The 27,670-nt window shown below is 49.4% G+C and overlaps 1 protein-coding gene across 4 annotated transcripts in view; it reads right to left on the reverse strand.

The window, feature by feature from the left end:
* FLVCR2 (FLVCR choline and putative heme transporter 2) overlaps window positions 1–27,670 on the reverse strand; it is a 56,795-nt gene that overhangs the window by 23,674 nt on the left and 5,451 nt on the right. For all 4 annotated transcript variants that reach the window (XM_037031354.1, XM_037031352.1, XM_037031353.1 and 1 more), the window contains exons 2-3: window positions 5,722–5,863; window positions 3,059–3,199 (exon numbers count right to left, since the gene is read on the reverse strand). In XM_037031354.1, the coding sequence (XP_036887249.1) occupies window positions 3,059–3,199; window positions 5,722–5,863 (283 nt within the window). The remainder of the gene's footprint in view (window positions 1–3,058; window positions 3,200–5,721; window positions 5,864–27,670) is intronic.

The raw sequence follows: 27,670 nt of genomic DNA on the forward strand, positions 1-27,670 counted from the left end.
GATGGGTGAAGGCGGTACACTCAGGAATTGACAGAGTAGACACCCAAACTCAGGCCTCCCATTCCTTATGTACAACTCTGAACTCACTGGTCCGGCATTCAAGGCTCTTACTCCTAGGCATGTCCACCCATGTCCTGCAAATGTATTCATGCAATTCTCTTTTCTGCTAGATGCTTGCCATATGTTGAATGTATAGAAGGTTTAAATTTGAAGCAAAGATGGTGGGCAAAGAAAGCAGAGACTCTCAGGTGGACTGCCTCGACATGACTGTATACCTTAAAGAGACACACTAAGCTGATGCCCTGCCACCCCCAAATCCCACAGACGGCTGGCCAGTATGTAGGTTGGTCCTGTTTCCAAAACTCTAAAACTCTAGATCCACACTCTAGAAGAAAGAAACCCCCAGGTAATTGGTCTGAGAATTATATCTGAGGAAGGCAGACCCAAAGACCACTGGGGCACGTGGGCTGAGAAAAGAACTCCAGCTTTGTCTTCAAGAGCCCGTGTCCTGCCTGGGGAGGCAAAAGGGCACACTGGTTAGAAAGACAGGCTTTGGCATCAGACAGACAAGAGTGTATGTCTCAGCTCTATCACTTGCTAGCTGTCCAATTGTGGGCAAGGAACTAAACCAGGGTCTCAGGTTCCTCAGGAGTAAAACAGCATAGAGTTAAGGACCTCTGTCCCAGGTTTGTTTTGAAGATTAAAAGATATAAGGCTTTGCAGATAAAGCCTTAACATGGTGCCTGACACACAGTAATGGCTCAATAAAAATTTTTTTCAAATCTGTGAATAGGCCTACGAATCATTTCCTTGCTGGCAAACAGCCTTGTCTCCAAGTCCAATTCTCTACCATGGAAATTAGGCTTGTGGTTCTCTGAAGTGAGTACAAACATTGAGATTAGTTTAATTCCCTCTCACTGAGATAGTCTGAGGCCTTTGAGGAAAATGTTAATAAATTCTATCTACAGACAACAGAGTAGAATGCTTCCGACTCAGAAGTGAACTGCTCTACGCATCAGCCCATATGAGCCAGCTTAGTATTGCGGATGGACACAGAAGTATCCTAAGAACTGAAAAGCTGGGAGAATGAAAACACAGACCTGAGACCTTGAAGACCAATCTAGTTACCCAGAGCAACGATTTTCGACTTGTGTGCCACAAGAATAACGTGCCATACCTGACTGTTTTGTCAGGGGCACTGACCCCTTTTTCCCTGAGGTTGTCAGACTAACAAAGTGACAACAGCCAACACAATAGCTGCCTGGTGTGAATGAATCAAAATTATACCTATTTTTGTCAGACTGGAAAAAACATACTTTTTGGTGTGCCACAGAATTTTAATAATCAGTTTATGTGCGCCAGGAGATGAAGGCTGAAAATAGCTGATCTAGAGCTATTTCAGGTAAGAGGTCATCTAACCATTGCCTATGCCCAAATCACTTAGGGGTGCCTCTCCACCCATGGATACCATCTCTTATCAATGCCCTGGCAGAGACACAGTTTGAGAGGAAGGGCATTGATAAGCCTAAAATAAAACTGTGGCACAGTTCTAGGAAAAAAACTACAGGCAATTATGTAACAGGCGTCAAGAATGCAGGTGTTGGATTAGACAAACCTCCGAATACCTGCATCCAGGAAAAGCTGCCTGACCTTGGGCTAGTTACACAGTCCCTCTGAATTTCAGTTGCCACACCTGTGAAATGGGGGCAGTCAGAGTACCCACCTAACATGGCTGTGGTGGAGGTGAAATCAAAGCACATGTGAAAAGCCCTGGCACCCAGCAAATGCTGTTGTTACAAAACACACGGTTTGTGAACCTACAGAGAGCATGAGGCTACAGTCCACTGTGGTTTCCCTGAGCGTAGGCCGTGTTAACCCAACCTCATTTTTTTTCAGATAGTGACTGGGCATGTTACACACTGGCTGACCCTTGGTTTTAAACTAGCTGGTGGACTAAATGGACAAATGTAGGATGGACGGCAGTACGGTTGGGTGGATCTCTTTANTTGCCACACCTGTGAAATGGGGGCAGTCAGAGTACCCACCTAACATGGCTGTGGTGGAGGTGAAATCAAAGCACATGTGAAAAGCCCTGGCACCCAGCAAATGCTGTTGTTACAAAACACACGGTTTGTGAACCTACAGAGAGCATGAGGCTACAGTCCACTGTGGTTTCCCTGAGCGTAGGCCGTGTTAACCCAACCTCATTTTTTTTTCATATAGTGACTGGGCATGTTACACACTGGCTGACCCTCGGTTTTAAACTAGCCGGTGGACTAAATGGTCAAATGTAGGATGGACGGCAGTACGGTTGGGTGGATCTCTTTACTGGAATGTCGTGAGTTTCTGTCCTTACCCTCCTTATCTGGTCTAACATTCTTATTAAAAGTTGGAAAAAGAGGCAGAAACAGCATGCTGGAGAGGCAAGCCAATATGCCAGCATAAACATAAACACTTATGTTACCAAAGCCAACAAAATGAAATGAAACGGGGATATTATCTTGCAGATACAAAAAATATGAGTCAGTGTTATAAGATGAAGGAAGATTGGTTGAGGAGCAGTGACTATGGCAAGACTCATTTACGCATGCATGCATTCATTTATTGACTCAGTCAGTCAGGCATTCACTCATTAACCATCAGCCACCCCAGGCCAGCCACTGCTGATGAAGAAAAGATATAACTATAAAGAAGAAAAGATGCAAATCCTTGCACGCAGGGAGGTCACGGTCCAGTGAGAAGACAAACTTGGAAATGGAATGGCACACTAAGAGAGGAAAGACCACCCAACACTGCTTCCCAGCAGTGATGCTGAGATGAGACTTGGAGGGTCGGCATGCATTTGTCCGATAACCTGACAGGGGAAGTAGTGGTTTCCTAGGTGGACTTTAAAGAATGTGCAAAGGCCCTGAGACAGAGCTGACTGCTTCTGGTCGACTCTAAACAATTACTTTACATGCGCATTTGGTATTTGGGAGAAGTAAGATGCACAGACACATCAGGCCTCTGGTCTCCCGCTCCCAGTCTGAGTGCCCTCCAGCACACACCTGTACCTTACCATAGGTGATGACAAGCAGCACAAAGTTGAGGTTTTTGAAGAGCCGGATGATGGAACTTAAGTACGAAGTATCAGTGGTTACTAAGGAATAGCTCAGGGATTGGGCCCTGCTGGGCGGATGTTTAGGCTTCTCCTTGAATACTGAAAGGAAAGAAACAGAGAGATCACTGAACTTCCTGTGGTGACCCCCGCAGAGTTACACGCAGATGAGAGCCGGCTCCATCACCGGAGAAGGAGCTAAGACTCAGAGGGAGATATCAATTCTTCAAATAAATCCTTTACAGCTGCCTCTCTTGAATGAATCAGAATGATAACCTATTTTTTTCATGGTCCATGGCTGAGTGAGTGGTCTGTTGATTACTTTCTCTTAATGGCCTCTGGTCCGCTGCAACCCCTGGGGCCTCCCAGGCAGTGCTCGAGGATCAAGGAGACCCATAATAACCAGCAAATAACACATCACAGAGCACTGGGAAAAACACAAGAGTAATACCTGGAGAGAGAGAGAGAGGGGAGCTGAGGCTCTGGGAGTAGTGAGCCCAGCACCAGAGCGCCTCCTGCGGGGGAGGGGACTGTGCTGCCCGTCCCTCCTCTCACAGAGCCTGGCACCGGGCAGTCAGCGAACACCCCTGAGTGAGTGAAAGGATCTTCAATCAGGAAAAGCTCTAGAGTCCGTTCTGAGCTTCTCAAAGTCTGAATCAGACACCTGCCTCCGAGGGACTAGAGGATGAGGAGCATGCTCCTCACGTGGGAGAGGCTGCTCTGACCCGAAGGACTAGGGCGGGGACCAGTGGGGAAACCATTCATTTTATATTTTATTTTCGATACAACGGGTGCCATCAATTTAACTGCACTGATTGCTACTCAGGTCTCTGGAGGCATATCAGTTTTAACCAGTGTTTTAGCTAAACTTTTCCCCAACAGGGTCCAAGCAAGCCCCACGTGGCCTCCCCCTCCCCCCAGGAGAACTTCTCTAGTTAAAGGAAGCTCTGGAAATATGTCTTGAAGATCAAAGCCTCCCCCTCCCCACCACCCAGCCCCCTGGCTGCAGAGCCAGGCTACTTTCTTCTTGGAAGTGGTCCCGGCTAATTTCCTCCAGGATAACTTCCTGCTGTTGGGAAGCGCTCATCCATTGTCCTGCCCCTTCACCTTCCCTTCCAGGAGGGAAAAGAAAGCAAGGCAGGAGCCTACTGACCTCTGCAACTGCAGCTGCTTGCTCAAGGCCTCGGCAACCACAAACCAGAATTCAGGGGAGATCTTTCAGTTCTTTATTCAACGAGCTACTGTCTGTGATTGATAATAAAGTGCCAAAATGTAGAGATGTCCTACCTCCGGGATTCCAGGTGCTTGTCTGCCACAAACACCGGAATTTAGAGCTGGGCACATTACAATTTGAAACTGCAGGTCTGGCTGAGTAAGTGGGGCCCTGGCTGGATGGCTCTTGTCTGCTCTTACCCACAGCTCTGCAGCTTCTCACCTTCCCGGGAACTCCGAGTCCTGTCCACGGTCTGAGACATCCTGCCAGCTTCAGGAAGCCAGCAGGCAGCCCTTCCTCAACTTGGGCGCAGGGGAGGAAATTGTCGTGGTGGGAACAGCTGAATGAGGTGAACAATTATAAAACTGGCCCTGGAGGTGAGGCCAGAAGGAAGGAGTGAAACCTTTAATTCAGTGAGTGAAACTTTCAGGTATTAGGAAGAAAACTGGTTAACCTTTAGACAGGTGATTAACTGACCATGAAAGCCTCCTCCTGCTATTTCTGAAGTTATCACTGCCCATGTAATATCACTCATTATAAAAGAGGATCTAAAGTTAGATTATCCATCAATTGTATGATGAGGATTGGTATCTAGACTTGTGGTAGTGATCACTTTAAAGAATATACAGAGGTTGAATTAGAATACTGTATACCTGAAACTTACATAATAAAAGAATTTTTTAAAAATCATGTTAACTAAATATCTCAGTGATTGAATACATACACATATAAAATTAATAGTAGTTATCTGAGGTTGCAATTAACTTGTACAAGGCTAAATTAATGATCATCCTTTTCTTTATGTTTTTTGTATTTTCTAGATTTTTCCATAATGAGCATATATTATTTTTATATGCTTTTTCAAAGCATTAAAAATGTGCTACCCATTTTTTCGATGAATCTATGAGATTATTAGTGTTTGGGGGTTAATTCTGTTTTGTTCCAGAAATTTAGACCATGGCATTAGGTATGTTTAGGCTAAAATCCAAACATCTCTGCCACTATCTACCCCTCAATGATTTATTTAACTCCCCCAAGTCTTCCTCTTTGTCACATGGGTTCGATGATGGTACCTTCCCTCACAGGGTCATTGAGGGTTACATGAGGTCAGGCATGAAGAGCACATGCCTGTAACAAATGCTCATAGGGTTTCACCAGGAGTCAGCAGCCTGACCAGCCTCACCATGCTGGTTAGGTCACATTGGGGAACTGTTTGATCACAACTGAACCTTTACGGAGCCACTGACAACACGCACACACAAGACCAACTGGCGCTGTATCAGGGGCATTGGCCTGACCAGCATTTGCTGTGAGTGTCCGCCACATGCTACGACCACGTTCACAAGGGCCCATCGAAGCCAGTAGCACCTCCCTGCTTCCCCTGCACTGAGCAGCCTCCTAATGAACTTACCGATAATGACAAGGATAAAAAGCAGAGTGGCGACACCTGCTATTATGTAGAACATGATGCTGATGTGGTAGGCAAGCTTGTCCTTGTCTTCGATGTTGGGTACCAAAATAGGAGGGACCAAGAACCCAATCGCGATTCCAAGCTGTAGAAGACAGGGACAGTCAATTACAGTCACCAATGGCCAAGAGGTGATGGCACAAATTTAAAGAGACTCCAAATAAGAAACTCAATCCCAGTCTTTCTTAAAACCTAGACAGGGGCCGTTTCCTCCTTAAGACACCAGAGAGAGCTTTCTTTTGATTGACAACTTAATTCACACACACCCCTGACCACCCTCACTATCAATACCTAATGGAAAAAATTATAGTCAGGGCTCTCAGGGCAGGCTGGCTCTTCTCTAGCTGCACAATGAACAATGATTCCTATACTCCAATTTCTATGGTACAGGGAAGCAATGTTGACTTTTTCTTGTGCCACTTAAATTCTTGATTTCACTGAATCTGTCAGCCAAGAATTCAGAGACCAGCTGGGGAAAAAGCTGAAAACTTCTACACCCTGTAACCCCAAAACTTGTTTTCAGTGAGACTTGGAAGCCTGAAGTTATTACCGCATTTGCAAACATGAAAGCCTAAGTTCATTGTGTAAATAACTTAGCAGTTGACAAGGCATCTGTAGGATAAAGTTATACGCAGCTGCACACATTTGTACACACAGGACAGGAGCACATGCAGACTAGCTATGAACATGCACACATGCATGCCAACAACTTAAAACATCTCATATCACGTCTCACATCTGCCCTGGAATTCAAAGTCTAGTAACCTGATCCAGTGTGACATGGGTGTTTCCAAGGTCAGAAACGCCTGGATTTGGGAGTAATGAACTGTGACACAGCTCCCAAAGCCCTCTGCCACATGTAATACCAAAATAGAAGTTGAACAACAGCCCGAGCCCTCAAGCAAGCTTCAGGTTCCAAGAGTGAAGGAAGGTAAATCCATCCACCGACTTGAGGTCCCACTTTTCCTTCACTGTACTTGAAAGAAGCTGTAGGTAGAGAAGCAATTTGCTCCCACTCCACACTATCATATCGTTCAGCAGCAGCTGGTCTGCGGACCATCCTGACTGCCTTTCCAGCCTGTCAATCACACCCAGTCAGAATGGTCACTAGTGGCTCCCAGCTCTGAAATATTCACAAAAGTCATCATCCATAGGCTCAGGGTGGGGTTCTTCCAATGTATGCCAATCTATAATCAATAAATCAAGCAGATCTTTAAAGCACCTACTATATGAAAAGCATTCTGCTAGATATTTTGGGAGGTACCATGATGTATATGGCAGAGTTCCTGAATTCAAGGAGCTTTATAATCTGGTGGGGCAGAGGTCTTTATAACAAAGATTAAAAGATAACATGTATGGTGACACTTGTGTGTGGAAATTGTGGAATGTTATAGTTTGAAAGTTCCTTTGTCATCCTCTATTAGAGCATTTTTTCAACTGGGTGCTACAAGATTTTTAAAAATATGCAATACCCGACTATTTAGTCAGGGGCACTGACATCTTTCCCTTTAGATCGTCAAATTGAAAAATGACAACAGCCAACATGACAATAACCATCCAGTGTGAATCCAGCCCTGTCTTGAACCAAAAATACAGAGGTCACATAACAGAGTTGCATTTTATTGGTCATGTCACATAATAAGGTTGCATCTGGTTGGTAATTCTTGGTATCAGAGATCCTTATATTCAAGAATATTTATATATATTAAAAAGCCGATTTGGAGCAAAAAGAGTAGATGATTACTATAATTATGTTTTTGTAAAACAATCAAAATTACACCAGTATTGATGTGACCAATATTTTTTGGTCACATCAGCAAAAAATATATTTTCTGGCATGCTGCAGAATTTTAGTAACTACTTCATGTGTGCCACCAGATAAAGAAGGTTGAAAATTGCTGCTCTGATACAACCTAATTATCAGAGGGCCAAACGGAGGCCACGTGGGGCTGAGCCCGAGGGGCTACGTGACTTGTACAGGTTCACGCAGAGTTCCAGCAGAGCAGAGACAGGAAAACAGATCTCTCAGCTCCTCAGGCCGGCACCTCCTCCACTGGGCCTGGCAGTACCCTCTGGGCTAAGAGCCTTGAGAGAGGCCCAAGCGAGTACGCTTCTCCAGGAGAGAAAATAGTTCACGTCCTTGGAGTCTTATCTAATCCTGGGTCACACTGATTCGTCAGAGTCCAGTCTGTCTTAAATTCTTAAGTTACTGATCTGGGAGACTTTGAGAATAAACACCAGCCTAAACAGAGGGGCAAATGCAACCTTCACAGCTTGGACCCTGGGCCAGCTGCAGATCCTAGCTGCCCTCCTAGAGGCTTTGGAGGTGGAGATCTGGACATTAGAATCCTACAGGGTCCCTTCTGCAAGAATGAGGGGCGTCATGGGACCTCATCCAGGGTTCTGCTTCTTTCATTTCCATAAAGGACCCTGATATAGGATAACCTAATCCCCAGTAATCTTCTGCCTCAAGAAATAACTTTTAAAGTTTATAGAATTTATTTGGATGATATTGGTAAATAAAATGACACAGGTTTCAGATACACAATTCTATGATACATCATCTGTATATTGTCTCTTTCCACCACCATTTATCTCCCCTCTACTCCCCCCCCTCTTTTTTCCCTCTGGCAATCACCATTCTTTTGTCTGTGCCTATTTTTTTTTGTTGTTGTTTTTTGGTTAATCCCTTCACCTTTTTCACCCAGTCCCCTAGCCCCCTTCCCCTCTGACAGCTGTCAGTCTGTTCTCTGGATCTATGAGTCTATTTTTATTTTGTTTATTATTTTATTTTGTCATAAGATTCCACATATGAGTGAAATCATGTGGTATCTGTCTTTCTCCGACTGGCTTATTGCACTTATCATAATGCTCTCCAGGTCTATCCACACTGTCACAAATGGTAAGATTTCCTTCTTTTTTATGGCTGAGTAGTATTCCACTGTGTACACATACCACAGCTTTTTTACATATTCATCTACTGATGGACACTCGGGCTGCTTCCAAAACTTGGCTATTACCAATAATGCTGCAATGAACATAGGGGTACATATTTCTTTCGAATCAGTGTTTTGGATTTCTTTGGATATTCCCAGAAGCAGAATCTTTGGGTCATAAGGCAGCTCCACTTTTCACTTTTTGAGGAAACTCCCATACTGCTTTCCACAGTGGCTGCACCAATTGCATTCCCACCAACCATGCATAAGGGTTCCCTTTCCTCTCATCCTCCCAACTCTCGTTTGCTGATTTATTGATAGTGGCCATTCTGGCAGGTGTGAGGTGATATCTCTCATACAACTCAACAACCACAGAAAACCAAACAATCCAATTAAAAATTGGGCCAAGGACCTAAAGAAACACTTCTCTAAAGAGGACCTACACACAGCCAGGAGACAGACATATAAACTATGGTCAATGTCGCTAATCATCAGAGAAACGCAAATTTAAAAACCATAGTGGGAGACTCAGTTTTCATTTGCTATTTTACTTTTGCCTGTTCTGCAAACTCAAGGGTGGTATCTGAACACTGTTACAATACCACTGGTCACGAGCACTTCCAGAGCAAATGTCACAATTACAAACCTGTCTGTGCAGCCCGAGGGCTCTGGGAAACAGGAAGAAGCCCAACTTTGTGTAATGGATCACTTGTCTTTCTGGCTCACTCATCTGACAGAGCAAAGGTAAACCCGGAAAACCACTGGGCTGCATCTGGGATAAGAGGCCCACCCCTAACCTGCCGCACAAATATAGCGTGCGCTTGAGCTGTGCTAAGAGCCCAAGAACCACTTTCTGCATCACCACCCACAGTGGGGCACTCAACGAGGCCCCGAGTCACAACCAAATCAGAACCCTAGCACAAAGCTGCCCTTCCAAGTGCTGCCTGGTTGTGGACATTCCCAGACCATCCAGGGAGGACGCTGGGGCTCCCATGAGAGGCAGGAGCTCTATGTTCACACCACGGAGAGGGCTTCAGTCCTAATGGAATGGGACAAAACCCTGGTCCGGGTCTGAGCCCTTCGCTAGGATCCCAGGCACCTCATCCCTCCTGACTCAGGCCATCGGCAAGGTGGACGCTGCTGTTCTTGGTAGGAGGCAACCACCTCAGCAAACAGGTTCTCACCCACCCAACCTCATTCCTCCTCTGCCCATCACCCCAACCTGCTATTTGGGCCAATGGGAGCCCATCCTCAGCCCCAGGGTCGGGTCCTATTGCCTCATTCCTTTCCCTAGGCATAGTCACCGGGTCAGAGCGGGCATGTTCTCTCCAATTTCTGGGCTCCTGGGAAATGCCTCCCTGTCACCGCGGGTCCAAAACGTCCTCTCATTGGGTCAGCAGCTTTCCCTGCAGCAGAGAACTCCAGCTTGAAGGCTGACTTTGAACTTGGTCGCCCCAGCACTTACTGTGGGGCTCACGCCAATGTCCTTCGTTTTTCTTTTAAAGATTTTATTTATTTATTTATTTTTAGAGAGAGGGGAAGGAAGGGAGATAAACAGCGATCAGTTGCTTCTTTCAAGCCCCCAACTGGGGACCTGGCCCACAAACCAGGCACGTGCCCCAACCAGGAATCGAACCAGCAACCTTTCAGTTCATGGGATGGCACCCAACCCCCTGAGCCACACCAGTCAGGGCCCATGTCATTCACTTTATAAGAACCCCTCACCTTTGTTCCTTTCCACCTCCACATTCCCCAGAGACATCATCACTGATACAGTGGGAAGGGTTCACTCGGGCTTTTGCGTCAGAATGCTCTCAGTTCAAATCTCAGCTCTACCAGCTACTAGACGTCTGATCTTGGCAGAGTTCACTCACCTCTTTGGGCCTGTCTCCTAATCTACAAAAGGAAGATACACTATCTAGCTAGATCTAGTTACACTAGCTAGCTTCCTGGGTCCTCCTGAGGACTAAATGGGCTCATTTGAATGGACTATTCAGCAAAATGCTTTACTCTGGACAAGGTACTCACTCATTCCCCGTCTGCAAGCCTGGCTCTTCCACCCTGCACACTCACTCAGCCATGGGGTCAGGCAGGAAGGGAGGGCCCACCAGAGCTCTCAGAAGATGCCCTTGGTTTCCTCATTGGTTTATTTATGGCAGACCCACAAACCACCCTCTCCTGGTTCTATTTTCTTCCTTCCCTGGCTCCTTCTCTCTGCTCTTTCTCAGCTCCCTCAGTCACCCTTGACTCTGCCCTCTCTCATTCCCTCGGTCCCAGCTGCACCACCCCCCAGCCTTCCCTGGAAGCCCATGTTGAATCTAACCCCTCCCTGTCGGACAACGCCTTGCACAACATAACCAGGCGCACAGTCCTCAGCACTTCACTGACGAAGTTCCTGCTCAAGGAACGTCAAGGAGCTTGAGCACGGAAGTCCAAACTCCTCAGCCTGCGGTTCTTGCCTCACCTAGTTTTAAGATGCCTTTCCAGTCCCATGTCCACCTACCTCCCCTGTGTCCCTGGTACTTCTGCCAGATGGGATGACTCACAGTTCCAACCTTTTCATCACCATCCGGTCCCCACCTTTATCTAAGCAGTGTCCTTGCTGGGAAAGGTCCCTGTCGTTTCATCTGTCACAGACCATCTCAAGGTCAGTTTTCCTTGACCATCCTAGTGAGGCGTCATCTCCTTGCCTAAACTGCTCTAATCCTTTGGTTTTCAGCCATTTTTCTGACATAATCGGGTGCCTGGTGAACAGGGGCTAACTCCATACATGGCTGTTGAATGACTGGGCTGGAATTAACTGGCATGTCAGAAAAACATCACTTCCCTTCAAATAAGCCGTAAGCTCAGACCCAGAGAAAGATGTGGTTGGAAATTTAAACCTAGACAAGACTCTCAGAGAAAGTTTGCTATTTAAAAAAATGGTTGGGGATGCTTTTAAAATCAGAGCCTCATGAAAGATAAATTGGGTTACCATATAGATTGCCACACACTTAAAGCCCATCAGCTTATATGAGGCAGCACAGCATGACGACACGCCCCCGAGGTTGTATTTATATGATGAGTGACCTCTTTCACATAAAACGCATGGACACCTGTGTGTATCCATGCATCTCTGGGACACAGGCAATGGTCTCGCAGAAGACCCATCTGAAACTAGGGTTCACAGAGCACCACAGTGGAGGCAAACTGAAGCTACACAGACAAATGCAGGAAAGTGTTACCACCTCAAGGTTTAAGTCCTTGAAGAATTTATGGCACTAATGTGTTTAAAATGCAGTACGCCTAATTTCCACTGCATGAAAAATACCCGCATGCTCCTGGACTGTGTGGCGTGACAGCGGTGTGCACTGCACAGCCACCAGCAGCAGGGAGGCCGCGGAGGCTTCTTTTCCCAGGGCCACATCCCCGTGGGGGACTGGGAGTGACACTAGGAGGTGACGTCAACACTCATCGCCCCAAGTGTGGGCACTAAACTCCCCAAAGATGGGACCACTGAGATGTGCACACGTCGTGGTCATCCTATAAATACCACCTACCTCCCCCCAACCCCGCCCAGGTGTCATTTGGACATTTGCTCACACCTCCAGTTGAGGCAAGGTGGGAAGAAGTCAGGAAAAGTCCTTGGCAAGTGGAACGGGGAAACAGCCACACAAACCGGCCCTGAAATGTACAGCCAGATACAGAGGTCACCAGGGCAGAAAGCCTCAGGTGCCTAGCCCTGGGTGCCTAGCAATGAGCAAGACTGGTACTGGACCTGGCCCCCAGGGTGGCCTTTCCTTTCCTGGCATGTCCTGGTCATGGCAGTTTAGGCCCCTTGACCTTTTCTCCCGGGAGGTAACATCTAGGCCTCGATTGTATTTCAGCTCCAGGCCCAGAAAAGCAGCAAAACCAGGCCGGTGACCTCCAGGACCAACTGCAGTGACTAATGACCACCCCTCCTCATGCCACCAATCAGTGGGGACAATGACCCTGAAAGGGCACACCTGAAAAAAGCTGATGAACATTCTGTTGAGATCTCCCCTAAGACCGCCCTAAACTCCCAGCCTTTAAAACCAGCAAAACAAAGGACCCAGCACAGGGTCCAGTGCTCCCTCCCCTCCTGGAAGTACACCCTCACCTTTCCCTTCCCCCTCTCCTTCCCCTACAGGTGTGCATCTCCTAAACTCTAAGGGACCCCAGGAGACTTGCAGCCAGGGGAGCGGTGGGCAGCAGCAGCTCCCCAGGGCTAGCCCCCAGGCAGCTTTTCTGTGACGCTCCAAAGAGCTGACAGCAGCCCCACCTTCGCTCACTTCTCTCCTATAACTTTTCTGGGGAGCCAAGGCCACTCCACCTCGGCTCTCCTGTTCTTCTTCCACCCTAGGCCCTTTTTTGTTTCACTGTCTCCAGCGTTAATAAACGTCCTCTCCAAATCACCTGGACTTGTGTTGTGAAATCTTCTCTGCACGAAGTGAAGAACCCACACACTGCAGGCCGGCCTGAGGCAGACTCGCTCCAGGCCCGGTTCCTTTCTGGTAACCCAGTGAGTAATTAATCCAGGCAAAACAACGCATAAGCAGGGGCCCCAGGGCCCCACGTGTAAGGGGCGAGGTTGGAGTGAAGGCGCTCCTCGGGAAGCCACCTTTGGGCCTGTGGAGGGGGCTCAGGGGGCCGCCCTGGGGCTGAGTCTGCAGGCGCTCCTGAAAGAAGCAAGGAGAACGAGGTGGCTGCTTGGCCACTTAGACACTTCCGTGGAGCAACAGTTTAATCATGGAAAACAAGACCCCAGCCACCTAGGCACACCAGGCAGCTCCCACACAAAAGCCACATTCAGCAATAATAGGCATGCAAATCTGCTCGGATGGTGGTATTTTTGAAATCCCCAAATCCAAGCCCCTGGCTTCTTTAAAGGGCCAACTCAGGGGCAAGGAGGGAGCAGACCTTCAGAAACAAAAACAGTCCCGCTGATTTTGGGGAAAATCCCTGGTGAAAGAGGCTTACGGATTTAAAAGGCTAAGCTTTGGTCTCCAAGAACTTTGGGAGCAGGGCGAGAGCTGGTCAACTCTGACATTCCTTAGAGCTCCCTCCCTAGTCCCAGGATTTGTCCTCAAAGCTGTGGCTGTGCAGGTGGCTTACAGGACCCTGCCGTTCCGGGATTTCCGCAGACCTGGAAGTTAAGGAAATGCCAGAAGCAGCAGCTACTGAAATGAGGATAGCCTGCGCAGCCATGGGGTCCCAGAAAAGGTACATGATAGCCGATACATTACGGTCCCAGGCACCTCGTGGTGATATCTGCAACGGGTAAGTTTAGGTCTACAGGAGAGCAGATGCGACGCCTCCTCAGGCTACCCTTTCACCAAGAGCCTGGGTCACCGCCAGCTTTGCCACACAGAGGTCCCTCTGATGACAGGGCTGAGGGCCAGTGACCACAGGCTCGAGCAACTTCCCCAGTGACTCAGCTGGGGAAGAGCGAACATGAAGGCACATCTTTCCAGTGACCAGGCCAGCGGAGTGGCAGAGGGCAGTGAGTCGTGTTCTCTCAGTTTTTCATACTCACAGTTGGCAGCACTGGAAGCCCCACACAAATGCTTTGGCACTTCCCACCAACTCTGTGTCACAGCGACTGAAGGACGGCCCCTGCGGTCCTGTGTGCTGCTGCCCTGCTGGACTGGACCACGCCCTGGCCTTTGACAGACATGGAGAAACAGCCCAAAGCAGAAGCAGCATCGTCATACGCTGTCACTCATGTGACAATACCAGTTTCTAGTCCTCCCAAGTTTTCTTTCTAAGTCTGATAGGACTTTCTTGGTGACAGCCCGACAGCCCACCCCTTCTGATGTTCAGAGGTGAAAGTCAGGCCCAGGCGGTTACTCTCAGCAGGCTCTGGAAGAGCCGTTGCGCGGCGGGCCACTGGGCGCCAGGGCTGGTTCCTCTTACCTCGGGGCACGTCTCCAGATACAGGCAGGGTGGGCCCCACGGAGCCCTCTCTCTGGGAGCCAACTTCATGAGTTCACTAACCCTGCCTCGAGGTCCCAGAGGGAAATGCGCAAAGGAAAAGAAATCTAAACCTTGCACCAAAAAAGCTATGATTCATCCACATCCATAGCACCACCCCAACGAAGTGGCACCATCAGAGCCGGCCCTGCAACTTAGGGAGTCACTCAGGGACCTACTTACACAGAAACATCTCCCAGCACCGACTCCCAATGAAGTCACCCCTCCACCTCCTTGTCCTGGCATTTTCACCTGTAGTCACTCCATAAGTGACTTGCTATCATAGCCTACTCTCTCTTCCCTCACACGCGAACTCAGGGACCTTTCCTTTCCTGTTCACGTTGCATCCTCAGAGCTTAGAATGTTGCTTGACCTCAGAGTAGATGCTCCATAAATATTTAATAAACAAAGGCTCTCTCACATCCCCTCCACCCCACTGCCCATAGTTCTCAGGAACTGACTGTAAAGGTAAGAGCACTAAGCTCTGTAAATGGAGACTGTGTTTACTAATCTAAGTTGTCCTTTCTGAGAAAGACAGACCTAAGGGATGGCAGACTTTATCCAGACTCTCGCCAGTTACGTCACTGCTGTCACCCGTCACCCCACAGAGACCAGGGAGCTGGCTGGAGGGAATATAACTGGGGCCTGGTGTTCAGAGAGAGACAAAGACTGGATGGTGAACCATGCAGGAACTTCGTTTTCTTTCATCTGCTCTTTAATTACTTTTTTTTTTACTCAAACTGGCCTCACCCCACACCCTAACACCCTAACTCACCTACTTCCTTCTCCCATGCTTTATCATTAAGCCCTCAGGACAGTGAGGTTCTGGTTAGGGTCCAGTAGTCTCAGAAACAAGGCCCTAGGTCTATTGACTTTAGAGACAGAGTTTTCAGTCAAACTAAAGACAGTATTTTGGCTTTGGCTGTGTTTTAGGTCTGGACCCAGGAAAGTGGAACAATCCCATGAAATAAATCCTTGCAATGTTGGGCAGAACAACTCCATGGCTAACATCAGGACCAGATGCGCTGAGCAACTACCCTTGCCCCGTGGCAGGGACCAGTCAGTAAAGACCACGCCCCTCGCTCCTTCAGGCACCATGATTATTTTTTTTCCTACATAATCTACCTCCTGGAAGCCATCGGAGAGCCAGGTCTTTGAGCGTTAGCTACCTGTCTCCAGGCATGGTTCCATCCCCTTAATAAACCCTTACTTTCTTGTCGGCAAACTCCTGTTTGTACCTAACTGGGCTTTGATGTGTGATGGCAAACAGACCCCTTCAGTCCAGTAACAATGGCCAGGGGCCTGTGTGGGCCATGTGCCAGGGACAGGCACCTGGGCCAGGGTAGGGGCACCCTCACAAAGTTGACGGATTTCTGTGCAAGAGCGTGAGAATTCAGGGCTCGCCATTCTGGGGCAGGCAGTGTGGCACCTACTCTCCTCTCTAAGAAGCGATAGAGAACTCTGGGGAGAGAAAACACGTATTTTCACAAGGACTGTCTGAGCCCAGCCTGTCTCTGTCTGTTACCATGGGTGACTGTCACTTGTGCGGGAAGGCCAGGGCCACCAGGTCCATAGGAGAACAGCTCTCACTCCCAAGCCCTGTCTCCTGATGGCGGAGACAGAATCAGTTCCGTGCTGCACCGCCACGTCCATGCTCCTTTGTGCAGGGAGGAGGCATCCCAGGCGCGTGCTGCCTGAAGCGCAGCTTTGGGCCAAGCCTTGGTCAAAGGCTTTCCTTGGAATCAGAAGGGGGCAGAATGCCCGCAGGGCTCCCAGAGCCACAGCCTGGCTCAGCTTGTAAGGCCCCAGTCAGCAGGGATGCTCTGGAACTCAAAAGCCCTGGGAGAGGCTCCCGCAGCCAGAATGACCAGAGCTGATTTTGAAACAAAGCGCTGACTGTAAGGGCAAGAATGCTGAGCCCCATAAACAGAGGGTGTAGTCCCTCATCCAAGATTGCACCTAGCATGATAGATAGGACATGGTTTGTGTATAGGAAAGTCCTGTCATTCTCTGAGGGTCATGGGGCAAGTCCAAAGTCTTTTTTTTTTAAGGGCACTTAAAAGCCAATGTTTACACAGTATTTCAGTTTTCAAGGCATATCCAGCATATAATTGGAGCCTCAGAACCCCCCCAGTGAATTAACAGCAGAGTGCCCACGGAACAGAGAGGCAGCAGAGCCCTCCCAGGGCACGCCGTTTTCCCTGTTTTCATAACCGAGTTTGAACAACTTACTGAAATCACAGAGTTAGTCTGTGGTGACATGAACTCCGGAATTTCTGTGTTTCCATTCCTAACCCTACTCTCTTCCCACAGAACCTTGCCAAGTCACAAGGTGCCGAGCAGATACCTGCCCCAGGAAGATGTGGCCTGAGGCTGAGGAATGAGCCAGGGTCCCAGGGGACTGTGGACAGAGAGGGGGGCTCTGTGAAAAATCTGACCAACAGTGACATCCCAGGGTGACCTGATCATACATCCTACCTGGGCAGGTCATGGTGGGTAATAACACCCAGACCTACAAAAGGTTTATCTTTGCCCTAAGCAAGCCCTGTCCACCTTTACCAAGGTTCTATTTGAACAGAGACTCAGACACAGTCTGAAGAGAGGGGAGAATGTCAACATCTCTGTAAGTTCCTCAGCAAACCTCTAGCCAGTGATCTGAGCCCTGAGAATGCAACTTCTCCCCCCGTCCCCAAACCCACACACACACATTAGCCTTTAGAGAACAAAATGTCAGTGAGGAGGACTGTCCACAGATAAAGAAGGGGTTGTCAAAATGCCTGTCCCTAAGCCAAACAGCAGGCCAGAAGCTGAGACTGGCTCTCTGTGACCTGACCAGGATAGTCACACTCCGGATGCAAGAGACCGGTAGGGGGTGGAGAGAGGAATTGGCTCCAGAGAACCAGGGAGCCCAGATCTTCCCAGGCCCCACCCCAAAGAGGGAGGGGCTCTACAACCCGCTGCTCTTCCTAAAACAGACTTCAAAGGCTTTGGGAAGTGAAGAGGTATATAGGTGGAGGGATTTTCTCAGGTCACCGGGTTAAGCATACAGGGTGAGAAAGATTAGTAAGAGGGTTGGATCAAGCTGCATACTTACCCCTACCCTCATGCCCAGTCCCCTCAGGTCATGGCAGTCACAGAAAATGCTCTGGAATCTTCCTTCAGTGAAGAGAAGATGATGCACCAAAGATAAAGCATAATATCACAATACCAGCCATCCATCTTTCAGTCAAAATGTTCTCAGTCCCCACCGTGTGCCAGGAATGGCCACTTCCAGCATGGGCCCTAAGGCCGACAACCTCTGTCTCTAAGGGTGTCGACCTGCCCTCAACCTCACTCACCAGCACAGAGAGGGTGGGCAGGCGGGCCTGCTTAGGACCCCAGTGTACAACACGACACGGAGGAGAGGAGTAAGTCAGCAAAGGAAATCTAGATTGCAGCTGAAATTAGGGGATGGAGCCTCATTCCAGAGAGGGAAAGCAAGCTTCAGTGCCTGCATTTGGCAGGGAGGAGAACAGAGATGTGGATTCAGTAAATGTGGGGGGCTTTTACTTAGAGACCTCCTCATTTAACTTTGGTGCACCGTGCAAGGCAGGCTCTTTTATTTCCTTTAAGGTTTTTTTTTTAATTATTGATTTTGGAGGGAAAGAGAAACACCAATTTGTTGCTCCATTTACTTATGTACTCCTCTGTTGACTCCTGTACGTACCCTGACCAGGGAGGGACACTGCAACCCAGGTGTATTGAGACGACGCTCTAATCAATTGACCTACCTGGCCAGGGCCAGGCTCTCTTGTGACAGTAAGCTGATGCCCAAAGGGACAGGTGTCCTGCTGGAGGCCCAAACACAGCTGCCAGCAGAGCCAGAGCCAGGCTGCATGGCTTCCACACTGACGTTTCCTGACTTCGGTGAACAACAGAACCCCCAGCTGGAGAATCAAAACCACAGGCTTCCAAGCCCTCCCCCTCCAGGGAGGCTAATTTGCTGGGTCTGCCCTGGCGCCCAGGAGCCCGCCTTTCTAACAAACACCAGGCGGTTCTGGTGCTGGAGGTTCCTGGGCCTCACTTAGAAAGCAATGACGCCCCCAAGGAGAGCAACCAACAGACACTTCTCAGCTGCTGGTTTCCAGCAGGTCCTAGTGTCCCAGGTACGGAAAACATGAGAGGTGCACACTCCTGCCTGGAACCTCCATAGAGAAGAAATGGTCCCCTCAGCAAAATCACAGGGTCCACAGCCTGCAGACGGGCTCCATGGAGATCCCTGGCACCAAACAGGAAGCCCAGGACAAAGGTCTCAGGAGACACAGATTGTTTCTGGAGGCCACCATCCAAACAAACAGCCCGTTGGAATGGGACCTGCTTGGACATGATGACTCACGGCCGTCACTTTGTAGTTCTCCGAGCCGCTGGGCGGCACAGTGGCCTCCAACACAGAGACAGCTGCTCGGAGAGCCTGAAGGACTCCCAGTCATGATGGCGGTGTAATTTGGGCGGAATCAGGAATTCTACGGGAGAGAAGTGGGGGAGAGGAAAAAAACTAACCCCCGATCTTGCTCCAACTTCCGTGCCCCTCCCTTCCGGAGCGGGCAGGCTGGTCCACGGAAAGTGGCCCCTGGAACTGAAAGGGGTTTGTGTTTACCTCCTCTCTAGAGAAGGAATCAGATGGGCTGGGAGCCAAAGCCAGCGCTGCTCCAGGGGGAGGTTCTGAGACACGCTGTCTAATTCCAAGGAGTTGGGAAGCAAGTGAAATCGGCCCTGCTTCCCATCTCCCCCTTTCGCCAACAGAGATGGTGCTGCGGGGATGTGCCCTCAGGGTGGGGCAAGGCCCCATCTTGAATCAGGTGGGAGGGAAGGGGCTGAGCTAACTTTTTGCCCCGGGGAGAAAAAGGAAAGATGCCTGGAATGAGGTCAGAGAGCAGAAGAGTCCAGGTGAGGTGTCAGAACCTGCGGGATGCCCTCCCTCCTCTGAACGACTCAGCGAAGACAAAGGTCCCTAGCCCTGCCCTGGCCAGGTTGCTTACTTGGTTGGAACATCATCCCATGCTCCAAAAGGTTGCGGGTTCAATCCCTAGTCAGAGCATACACCTAGGTTGTAGGTTCAATCCCCATTCGGGCCTGTCGGAGAGGCAGCTAATTGATGTTTCTCTCTCATATTGTTTTCTCTCTCTCCCTTCCCCTCTCTAAAAAAAATCAATAAAACAACACAGCCTCAGGTGAAGATTTAAAAAAAAAAAAAAGGCGGCCAGGTCCCTAGTCCTGCAAAATCAACGGAAGAGAGATGTTCTGTTTGGTTACATTTGGGAATGGCACTGGAAAGAAGTTGGGAGGCAGAGAATGAAAACCGAAAAAACGCCCCTTTCACCTAAACACTATTGTCTTCTTCATTCCCGATGGGGCTTCCGCCCTCACCATCCCGCAACCCCCTCGGGGCCGTTTGATGTCAGCAGTCGCGGAGCTGAAGGTCAGAAAGGACGTCCTGTTAACAGCACTGCTGGACAGAGACCAGGAACCAGGCAGGGAAGCTGCTGCGTCCACCCGACGAGCCTGCTCACCCCACTTCCTTCAGTACAGTCTCAGGTGTGTGCGACTACAGTCCGATGTGTGGGCCCAGGGTCGGCCCAGTGTCTGTGTCACCCCAGAGACCCCAAAGTCCTCACCACAGACGACAGGCCTCACCAACCACACACTTGGAAATGAACACCATCTTCCAGTACTCGCACAGCTTTTGGCTGAGTAGGTCCCAAAAGGGCCAGGCCCCCATCGGGATACTGCCTGGAAGCTTGCTGGGATGGCCCACCCTCCCCTCTTCACCCGACACCTGGTCACTTCACTCATTAAGAACGAGCTATTACTGTCCCCTCCTCAGGGGAGCTGTCGTGCTCACTCCCCACTGCGCTGACACGGGGGCACGCCCTTCCGCAGGCTGTGACCCCTTAAAGCCTGGTGCACACGTGTCCTTGAGCCTGCTGTGTGGTGACATTATGAGCAGATAAGTCTTGGCCTCTCCTAAATCAGAAGCCCCTAAGACAGGAGCCAACTGCCTGCCCGCCTCTCCTGGTGGTAATGCCGACAGCACCTGTCCTTGACTTTCTGGCTCTGGCCTGATAACCCTAACCCTACCCCTCCACCTATTGGCTCATTTGACCCTCCCCTCTACCTTGTGCCGTAGGCAACATTATCCCCGTCCTACAAAAGGAGTCAATGTGTAGAAGTGAAGGGACTTGTCCAAGAGTAGACAGCAGAGCTGAAGACGACGTTCTCAGCCACCCTGGGTCTGACACGCAGTCATGGCTTCATAGCTCTTTTCACTGAAAGAATAAGATTGAGCCATAAGCCCTTCCTTTAGCCACCAGAGCTCTCAATCACTGTATTTTGCCGTGTACAATGTGTGCTTTTTGCCCAAATTTTTTAGGGAAAAATAAGGGCGCACATTTATACCCGTGTATAATGATTACAGGCCACAGGCATAAGCCCTTGTATAACACTCATGAAAATGCGGGTGCACATTATACATGGCAACATGCAGGTAACTGAATGTCACCTTGATTTCTTCCAGGAAATGGAACCGTGTTTAATAATTAGTCTGTCCACTTGCAGGACCTGCTGTGCCCAGTGCCCCGAGATGCGGAAGAGATGTGTCTTAGCTCCTGCCCACCCCCCCGAGTCCCCCATCAGTCACAAGAGGGAGTGGAGGAGGAGGGGGATGGAAGAGAGAGGAAGAGGGGGAAACACAAACTACCAGAAAACAAAGGCCAGCACCCAGGGAACTCAGCAAGCGGGGAGACCAAGGAGATGGGGGCAGGAGGTGAGCAGCACCCAGACAGAAGGGAATGCCTCACAGGTAGTGGGGGTTCGGGGTTTTTTGAGGGGGATGGTAGTGGTGTTGAAAAATACACAGTCTAACATTTGCCATTTTTAACCATCCTTTACTGTGCAGTTCAGTAGTATTAAGTACAGTCACATCCTTGTGCAACAATCCATCCATCCATCCATCTCCAGAACATTTTTCATCTTTCTAAACCAACTGGGAACCCCTTAAATAATACCTCCCCATTCTTTCTTCCCCCAGTCCCCTGGTGACCATTCTACTTTCCGTCTCTATGAATTTTGGGCATTCTAGGTACCTGCGACATAATCAAAAGACATTTGGTCTTTGTCCCAGTTCCTGGCCCAGAGCTCTAAACACGTTCGGAATTTCCTGAGTGATGAGAGTGTCTTTTGTTCTTCATAAGGAGCCCTTTCCAGCACACCTGAGTTTAAGTTAATGAGGTGGGGCTGAGGATGAATCAGGCACCAAAAGACCTCGTTAGTGATTAGAGTTTGGGAATTTCCAATCCTCCCTCCCCCCACCGCTGAGGAGAAGCAGGCAGCTGGAAATTAAGCTCTAGAAAGACTACAGACCAAGGATCTTCGGTAAGCTCTAAGGTCGGTGAACACACCACACCCAAGTGCACCCGGAATGGGTGTGGAAGCCTGTGCTTCTCCGCATACCTTGCCCTGGATCTGCTCCATTTGGCTGTTCCTGAATTGTACCCTTTATAATAAACCAGTCAATGTTAAGTGTTTACCTGAGTTCTGTGAGCCATCTGAGCGAGTTACCAAACCTGAGTGGGGGTCGTGGGAGCCCCAGGTTACAGTTTGTCAGAAGTACGGGTAGCCCCCGGCATTTGCAAGTGGTGTGTAATGGAGAGGCAGTCTTGTGGAACAGAGCCCTTCACTGGTGGGACCCGCGCTAACTCCAAGAAGCCGGTGTTAAAATTGAACTGCACCACAGGACGCCCAGCTGGTGTGAGAGAATCGGAGCACCCGTTGGTGTCAGGAAAAAAGGCGTCTCAGTATTTCCTCCAAGGGCACTTGAATAGTGCGTGTCCTTTTAAGACGAACGTCTTGAAAATTCACCCCTGTGAAACATGTGTCAGAATTTCCTTTCCTTTTCAGGCGAAACAACATCCCACTGTGCAGGCAGACCACGTCTTGTTCACCCATTGCTCCACAGACGGGCACGGGGCTGCCCGCACCTGCGGCCGTTCTGAGGCCGTGGCTGGGAACGTGGCTGCGTGAACATCTGTTCCAGTCCCTGCTCTCGGGCCCCCCGGGCCTGCCTGCCACACCTCCTGCTGAACTGTGCTGTAAACCTCAAACTGCACTGAACAATAACGTCTCCTAAAAATTTTAAAAAGACTGTCCTTTCTCTACTGAATGGTTTTGGCACCCTGCTTGAAAATCATTGGCTTAGATACACGAGGGTTTATTCCTGGACTCTATTCCATTGTCTACACGTCCATCTGTATGCCAATACCACACTGCCCGCATTACGGTAGCTTTGTTGTTATTTTTGAAATCAAGAAGTGCTCAACCTCCAACTCTGGTTCTTTTCCAAGACTGTCTTGGTTTCAGTGTCCCTGGAAACTTCCACGGGACTTTTAGGATGCATTTTTCTATTTCTGCAAAACACGTTGTGGGAATTTTGACAGGGATTGCATTGACTCTGTGGATTGCCTCGGCAGCATTGACACCTTGGCCATATCAAGTCTTCCGATCCGCGAACACAGGATGTCTTTCCATTTATTTAGGTCTTTCATTTCTCTCAGCCACATTTTACAGTCTTCGGTGTACAAGTCTTTCACCTCTGTGGTTAAATTTATTCCTAAGTATTTTTTGATGCTATTATAAATGAAATTGCTTTCTTAATTTCCTTTTGGGATTGTTCATTGTTAGTGTATAGAAAGATAATTGGGTTACAACACTGCCAGTGTGGTTTGCAGTAGGGAACTGGGGACTAGGAGGCGGAGTTGGGGCACAGAGGGCAAGCGTGAGTAGAAAGGCTATGAAATTTCCTATCATTTGATTGTGGTGTTTTCTTGGTTAGGCAATTGCTTGGTGGCTGCAGATCTTTGACCCATTTCCAGAGCTCCTGTAAAGAAGTTACTGTAGCCACTTTCCAGTCTAGTTCATGTTTCTGTGGGGAGTGAGGGTCTGGAGCACCCCAGTCCGCTGTCTTGTTGGTGGTACTCTTCACAGCATGAGGCTCAGTCCCAGGGTATCCACCCGAAGGCAGTTAGGGAACTAGACTGATAGGAGCTGAGAGACAACGCTGAGCCGAAACAGGAGACAGAGTGGGCAGGGATGGGGAGGGCCAGCCCAGGGGTCCTAGAATGCTACACTGAAACTCAGGCTTGATTCAGTGCCTGGCAGAGAAACAAAGTCTAGACAGGCAGGCCAGGCAACCCCAGCCTCCACAGCGGAGAGTTGAAATTCAAAGAAACAAAAGGATTCGAGAGCATCTGCAATGGTTCCCCTCCTTCTATTAGAGATTTCCCCCAACCCCGCTAAAACCCAGGGTTTTGAGGACATTTTCAGAACCTTAAGTGAATCAGAATGATGACCCCCATCCCCAACCCAGCCTCTCCCTGAGGCAGGACAATAAGATGCTAGGAAAATTCCTTGGCACGTGAAATGAGGAAACTGAGATAGAGAGCTCAGCAAGTGGCTGAGTAATTTGTAGCCAGATATAGAAGGTTGCCGGGCAGAAAGCCTCAGGTGCCTAGCAAAGGGCACAGCTGACGCCAGACCTAGCCCCCAGGGTGGCCTTTGCTTCCCCGGCATGTCCTGGTCATGTCCGTTTAGACCCTGTGACCTTTCCTCCCTGGAGATAACATCTGGGCCTCAGAGGTGTTTCAGCTGCAGGCCCAGAAAAGCAGCAAAAACAGGCCAGCACCCACCAGGACCAGCTGAGATGACGGAGGGTCCCACGTCCTGATCAATCAGTAGAGACCACGACCCTGAAAGTGCATACCTGGAAAAGTGGACAGTCTATTGAGATCTCCCCTAAGACCAGCCTAAACTCCCAGCCTTTAAAACCATCAATTGAAAGACAGTGAAGGAATTATTCAAATAACATATAGGCCCAGGGACATGGACAATGGTGTGGGGACTGACTGTGGGGGGCAGGCTGGGTGGAGGAGGGCCAAAGGGGGGAAAACTGGGACAACTGTAATAGCATAAACAACAAAATATTTAAAAGGAAACTGTAAAAGTCACATATTAAGCTTAAAAAAAATTAAAACCCCTCAAGACAAAGGACCCAGCAGCACTTGCATGCTGGCACCTTTCCCTTCCCTCTCTCCCCCCCCCACAGGCGTGCACCTCCTGAACTAAGGGACCCCACGAGACTTGCAGCCAGGACAGCAATGGGCAGCAGCCGCTCCCCCCACTAACCCCCTGAACCTGTTCCCAAGGCCCCCTTTTCTATGACTTTCCAGTGAGCCAAAGTGGCCCCACCTAGGCTCTTCCTATTGATTCTTCTATCCTAACCCTTCCTTGTTTCACTGTCCCCAGCTTTAATAAGTGTACTCTCCAGGTCACCTAGACACAGGTTGTGAAATCTTTCCTGCACGAAGTCAAGAACCCACACACTACAGGCCAGCCCGAGGCAGACCCGCTCAGGGCCAGGTCCCTGTCCAGTAATGTCCCCTCGATCCGAAGGGTGAGTAGCTGAGCTCCCAACTGCTTTGGTCTGGACACAGGACCCAGCACACAGCAAATACATCATCAATCAGCCCTGACCAGAACATGGCTCTAAGCAGGAGGCTGCCTTTCTGTGGTGTGCTGGTCCTCAATCCCGGTGACTTCAGAAGGTTTGATTGCTAGCTCACCTGCGAGACCCGATGAGAATACGGGAGTCTGGGTCCCACTCCTAGAGAGTCTGATTTAAAAAGTCCACTTGGGGGCCCAGGCATCTGCATTTTTACTCAGGTTCATGTGTGAGGCAGAACGATCACCCTCATCAGGAAGCATGTGTCTGGTCCCCTCCCCAGGCCACCAACCTCTGCGCTCATTTCCTCCTGCCTGCACATGGGTGGTGGCTTTTCCAAGAAGGAAAAGGAGAACTGAAATTTGGTTCCACATCACCCCACCCAGGAGTCTCAAACGGGGCAGTTTTATCTGACCTAGTGTCAAAACACTGAATTTTTTTAAATTAGTTACCAGCATTTAAAAACAGATTTCACAAGTCAGACACAGAAAGCCACACAATATACGAATCCTAGAAGAGGACTCTATGAGGTACCTAGAACAGGCAAATTCATAGAGACAGAGAGTAGAGCGAGGCATCTAGGGTCTGGAGGGAGGGGGCAGGGAGCAGTTACTGTTTACTGGGTACAGAGTCGAACGGGTGATGAAAACGTTTGGGGTGTACACAGTGGTTAACGCTCACACTCCCTGTGAATGTGTTTAATGCCGTTGAGTCGTACGCTTAGGAATGGCTAAAATGATCAATATCATGCTGTGTATATTTTACCACAATTTAAAAAATAGATTTCACATAAAAATCTGGATTTCTGGTTTCTCTTTAAAAAAGAGAGAGAAGATCTGACAAGGCGGCGGGTCATGCTTTGTAGGTCAGAGGTGGGCAGGAGCTGCAGCAGCTGCTGTCTTCAGATGGGACAGGTCGTCTCAGTTTGCTGTGACCTCACCACACTCCAACGGCACTTCTACTGTGTCACGTTTAAAGCGCCAGGCTCCCATGAGCATTTGAGGGTCCCACACACTCTCGTTTTGGTCACCACTAGCCTTGTTCGGCTCCCCCAGTCCCTGACTTCTTTTCTCTCTTCTGGTGCACAAGGCGGGGCCCGTGATCAGCCGCACCCCCAGAAGGGGTGCCTTAACAACAACAGTCCACGGGAGCGAACAAGAGTTTGCCGTCACCTCCCCAAACTTCACTCAGACCTTGAAGAAAGGCCTCTGACATTAGAAGACCAAGAATGACAAGCCTGGAATTTAAGATACCCCCGTGGCCAAGATTTTGGAAGACGACAGGGCTGACCGCCTGCCAGCCTCATGACCCTGACTCCTGAATCAGCCTAGGAAACACACAGCCTCTCCAGGGGTGTCACAGTCATTCTCGCTGGGGTCACATCAGCCTCGAGGTTGCCTTCAAAGGGGCGAATGTAATTTTAGGACTGTATAAAGGTAACTGCTCCTTAACAGTTAAGCAAGAGCTCGGTGCTGCCGCTGGGTAGAAACAAGGTGCCGGGCCGGATTCGCCCTCAGGCCTGGTGCTTGCCACCTGTGCTGTAGGCTCCACCAGCCCCACAAACACAGCCGCCTCAAGGCTGCAATCATTTCACTAGATCCCATCTTTATCTGCTAGAAGCTGGTTTCCAGCTGCTTGAAGTACAATGAGGTTCAGGACACGCTACGCCCCCAAATGATGGCGCCTTGGCATACTGAATAGTTCAAGCTGAAGGAGTCTGAGCCAACAGCAGACACAGAGAGGCTGCTCCGACCTCCTCCCACTCCTGGCTCTTCTTCCCTGAAACAGACTTTAAAGCCCTCCGGTGAGAGGCGCCCTCCCCAGACCCGGAGGCGGGAAGCATCCTTATCTCTGAAGAGGAAGGGGCACGGCCCAGAAGAGGCCTTGCTCAGTTTTCCCAGGTGACTATATTCCCTTCATACTCCTGAACTGTCATGTTCAAACCGTCTGCGCCTCATCAAACCGGACACCAAAATGCACAGGGCTGTTTCTTTTCTTTCTTTCCCTTTTTTTTTCTACTGTTAAGATTCTATTTATTCATTTTTAGAGAGGGGGGCGGGAGGGAGAGAAACATCCATCAGTTGGCTCTGGCACGCCCCCAGCTGGAGACCTGGGCTGCAACCCAGGCTCATGCCCTGACTGGGAATCAAACCGGCGACCCGTTTCTTTATTTTGTTAGGAAGGTTCCTATGTCACATAACACTTACATGAAATAAATCTGATGGCTTTCTGTGAATAGGACTTTGTCAGCTTAATTTTTAGACCCAGACAGGGACCCTAAGAGGGTCCAGGAAAACTTTTTCTCCCCTACAAACAGCATCATTGTTCCAGACGTGTGCAGTCCCACCTAGCTACTGACCACGTCTCACCTCGTGCTATCCCTTCCCACCAGAAGGGCAGTTAGTCTGTAAGTATAAAAAACAGGCCAAGTTCTAAAGACCCAGTATGAAAA

This window comes from Sturnira hondurensis, unplaced genomic scaffold (assembly GCF_014824575.4).
Source record: "Sturnira hondurensis isolate 20B ecotype Veracruz unplaced genomic scaffold, ASM1482457v3 Scaffold0021143, whole genome shotgun sequence".
NCBI lineage: Eukaryota > Metazoa > Chordata > Mammalia > Chiroptera > Phyllostomidae > Sturnira > Sturnira hondurensis.